This window comes from Orycteropus afer, unplaced genomic scaffold (genome assembly GCF_000298275.1).
Source record: "Orycteropus afer afer isolate SDZICR_OR568_19922 unplaced genomic scaffold, OryAfe1.0 scaffold00007, whole genome shotgun sequence".
NCBI classification, from domain to species: Eukaryota; Metazoa; Chordata; class Mammalia; order Tubulidentata; family Orycteropodidae; genus Orycteropus; species Orycteropus afer.
In genome coordinates, this window is record NW_006921594.1 from 19,210,969 (window position 1) to 19,215,269 (window position 4,301).

The 4,301-nt window shown below is 36.0% G+C and overlaps 1 protein-coding gene across 1 annotated transcript in view; it reads left to right on the forward strand.

Annotated features, from left to right (window-relative positions):
* PHTF2 (putative homeodomain transcription factor 2) overlaps positions 1-4,301 on the forward strand; it is a 115,368-nt gene that overhangs the window by 38,369 nt on the left and 72,698 nt on the right. The window contains exons 4-5 of the mRNA XM_007944747.2: positions 2,956-3,025; positions 3,822-3,980. Coding sequence (XP_007942938.1) covers positions 2,956-3,025; positions 3,822-3,980 — 229 coding nt within the window. The remainder of the gene's footprint in view (positions 1-2,955; positions 3,026-3,821; positions 3,981-4,301) is intronic.

The following is a 4,301-nucleotide window of genomic DNA, read 5'->3' on the forward strand; positions in this document are numbered from 1 at the left end:
ATCCCATCACAGAGTCGATTGCCAGTCATTATAGGGAATGACTGCTACCAGCTGCCCAGCCAAGTTGATACCTGACCTTAACTACCACACCACCCCAAACAGGCATGGATAATGGGATTTACAAAACACCACAGAATGGAGGACAATGGCTAGAAGGGCCACATCAAGCAATTCACTGCAGGGCCAAATCCATTCAATGGGGAAGAAATAGTCTCTTTCACAAATAGTGCTGGCAAAATTGGATATCCATTTACAGAAAAATGAAATGAGCCACACCTCACACCATACACAAAAACGTAACTGCAGATGGATCAAAGACTTAAATGTGAAACATAAAACTGTAGTGTTCATCAAAGAAAAAATTGGGGCAAACTTAGGGGCCCAAATTTATGGCTATCAAGTATACCTTAAAATCTACAAATAGCAGAAGCTAAACTAGGTGATTGGGATCTACTAAAAATTAAATTCTTATGTGCATCAAAAGATTTCTCCAAAAGAGTAAAAAGAGAACCTACAGATTGTGAAAAAATACTCAGCAATGACATATTTGACAAAGGACTTATCTCTAAAATTTATAGAAAACTCCAACACTTCAACACTGAAAAGTTAAACAGTCCAATTAAAAAATGAGTAAAAGACGTAAACAGACATTTCACCAATGAAGATACTCAAATAGTTAACAAACATATGAAGAAATGTTCACTATCATTAGCCATTGTTGTTGTTGTTGTTGTTGTTATGTGCCGTTGAGTCATTAGAGAGATGCAAATCAAAACAAAAATGAGATACCATCTCACCCCAGCATTAATAGCAAAGTTGAACAAGACAGAAGATAACAAATGCTGGTGAGAATGTGGAGAGATTGGGAATCTCATACACTGCTGAGTCAATGACACTGCTAAGTCAATGTCAATGACAACAACAACCAATTTTTTAAATGGTGGGACTGTAAAATGATGCAACCATTGTGGAAAATGGTATGGTGATTCATTAAAAAGTTGAAAATAGAAATACCATTTGATCCAGCAATCCCATTACTAGGTATATATATCCTAAAGAAGTGAGACTCAGGACACAAATAGATATATGCATACCCATGTTCACTGCAGCACTATTCACAATAGCAAAGAGATGGAAGCAACCTAACTGCCCATCAGTGGAGGAATGGATAACCAAACTGTGGTACATACATACACACAATGGAATACTGTGCAATCCTAAAGAATAATGTAGAATCTGCAAAACAACTCATCATGTGGATGAACTTGGAGGACAGTATGCTGAGTGAAATAAGTCAATCACAGAAGGACGAAAATTGTATTAGTTCACTATTATAGAACGTCAATGACAACAACAACCAGTTTTTTAAATTTATTGATACTAATAAAGGTAAAATCCCATTGTCATAAAGTTCATATAAAATATAAATAGGGTTGTAGTATTGAAATTTTGTTAAACTATATATATTGTTAGAATCACCTTTCCAACTTACAGTATCTTAGAATTTCTAGTCCATCACTCTATGGTGAGATTAAAATGAGGAGAAAAGAGATATATGGAATTATGGCTAGATCTTCACCCCTGACTTTTTTCTTTCTTCTTTTGCTTTTATATATCTGGGTGATTAGCAACTTTAGGTGGACAGGCTGTTCAAAGAGGTTCAAAGGTTTAGGACAGGCTGTTCAGAGAAGTTCAAAGGTTTATTGCATCTTGATTTTAGCATACTTTTTTAGTATAGCTATTTCAGTTTAGGAGCTCTGGTAGCGTAGTGCCAAAGGCACTTGACTGCTAACCAGAAGGCTGGTGGTTCAAACCCACCAGCCACTCCTCTGAAGGAAGGTTGGGCAATCTACTTCCATAGTGATACTGCCTCTGGAACCCAAGGAGGGGTCGCTATGAGTCAGGTCCGACTTGATGGCACATAACAACAACATCTCAGTTTATTCTGAGCTTATGCGTTCCTCTTTGTTTTAGAAGCAGACAGTACTTAATCAAATTTTTACTTTAGGGGTATTGTTACTGGGATTCAGACAAGAGGAAAGACAACACAGCTGCTTGTTTAATTGAGTGAACAATTAACAAGTCATCTAGATACCTTTGTCACCTCTCAGCACTTGGCTCCTGAGGAGAGTAGCCTAACTATTTAATTTCTCACATCCTAGTTCTGGATACTCCAGCGTTTTTAAGTCTTAAAATGTAATGAATTTTTCCATAGTCGTCCCCCGCACACACACACCCTCTGTCTCATTTTGTTCACTGATGTCAGAAACTTAATCATCAGTGTCCAATAATTTTAACTTTAAATGAATTCAGTTAATGATTCCTCTTCTCCTCCTCTTGGGCATGACATCTAAGTTCTGAGGTGCTTAGGTAGCATTGTGGCATATGGACAGTTGTCTGGTGATAGTTGGCATGTGAATATAGTGGTACCCCTGAAATGTGCATCATCCTGTCTAGGTCTCAGCTGATACCACCCCTACAGCTGACATCTGCTGAGAAATCTGCACCCTTACCTCATCCTCAGTTCTGTGACCTACTGCTTTCTGCAGCACAGCCTTCTCATCATATATTGAGGTCCCTTTGGGCCGACTGCTCTCCCAGCTAGCCTCAACTGCTTTCCTATGCCAGTTTGGGGCCAACGCAGTCTCCTGGACTTTTTCAGGCTGTATGCTCAAATTTGCTCGGTAGTGATGATCTTTGTATTGTACTTGTTTTTAGTAATAAGCAGACCTCTCGTGTTACACATATCTCTAAATTTTCCTTTTAGAAAATAAAATTTATTATAATAGAATAGTTTCATTTATCATATAGATAACATGTTACATTTTTGTCCAGTATATTACTTAAAGACTTTATTTTAAATTGAAATCATTAGAAATTGATTATTTTCTACTATTCTGGATAAAATATATGTGTATATATATATATTGAATTCTTATACTACTTTTAATATAGGGATTAAGGAATAAACCAAAGAAAACAGCACATGTGAAACCAGACCTCATAGATGTTGATCTTGTAAGAGGTGAGTCTTGGATATACAAATGCTTAATGTAGGTATAAACTGACCTTGAAGAAACAGAATTCAAAATGGGTTACATATGTATGTTTGTACAATTTGAAAAAATATAAGTTTAAATGAAGGTAGAAATACTGTTAAAATGAGCATGGGTAAAAAAGACTAATAGAAGTATTTTAATATCATTGACTATTTTTATTTTCCACTAAAGATCATTCTAAATTATTCTAAATAATAAATACAAAAGAATAGCAACTTGTGTTTGTTAGCAAACTATGGGACTTGGTTATAAAAATTAAAGTGATCGTTTGTAATTCTTAACTGGAACTGATACTTGAACATTGCTATAATAAAATATGGGAGCTCTGGTAGCATAGTGCCTAAGGCACGTGACTGCTAACCAGAAGGCTGGCGGTTCAAGCCCACCAGTCACTCCTCGGAAGGAAGATGGGGCAATCTGCTTCCATAGTGACACTGCCGCGGAAACCCAAGGGGGAGGAGTCACTAATGAGTCGAGTCCGACTCGACTATACATAACAACAACAACATAATAAAATATATGGGAGAAATTCTGCTGTTATTTCAGTTTAAATATTTTTTTCCAAAATACCTGCGTTACTATGATAGCATGATAAAATGTTTTTAAAAGTACATCCTACCAAGTATTGAACATTTCTCACTCACAGTATAGCACAAAATAAGATTATATGTGTTATGCTTTTCTTGAAATGTTGAGTTATTTTTCCCTAAGGAAATTAAATAATAATAAAAGTACTCTGTCATTGTATTTTACTTTTTTCAGGGTCTGCATTTGCTAAGGCAAAACCTGAAAGCCCTTGGACTTCTCTGACTAGAAAGGGAATCGTTCGAGTTGTATTTTTTCCCTTTTTCTTCCGATGGTGGTTACAAGTAACATCAAAGGTCATCTTTTTCTGGCTTCTTGTCCTTTATCTTCTCCAAGGTATAATAAAATGATGGAAATCCATTTTGCTTTTAACTTTCAAGATGTTATATTTTTAAGGTTACTGAAGAGTTTTTTCATTAACAACCGAATATGATGAAATGCACTGACACTGATATTTGATTTAATAAGACACAAAAATGGTATTAAATGTTTGAGAAGACAAAGCAATTATTTTCTAATATAATTTTATGAAAATTTGAATTTATAGATCACTAAAGAGCCATGGGCAATCCTACTTCCGTAGTGATACTGCCTTGGAAACCCAAGGAGGGGTCTCTATGAGTCGGGGCCGACTCGACGGCACATAACAACAACAAC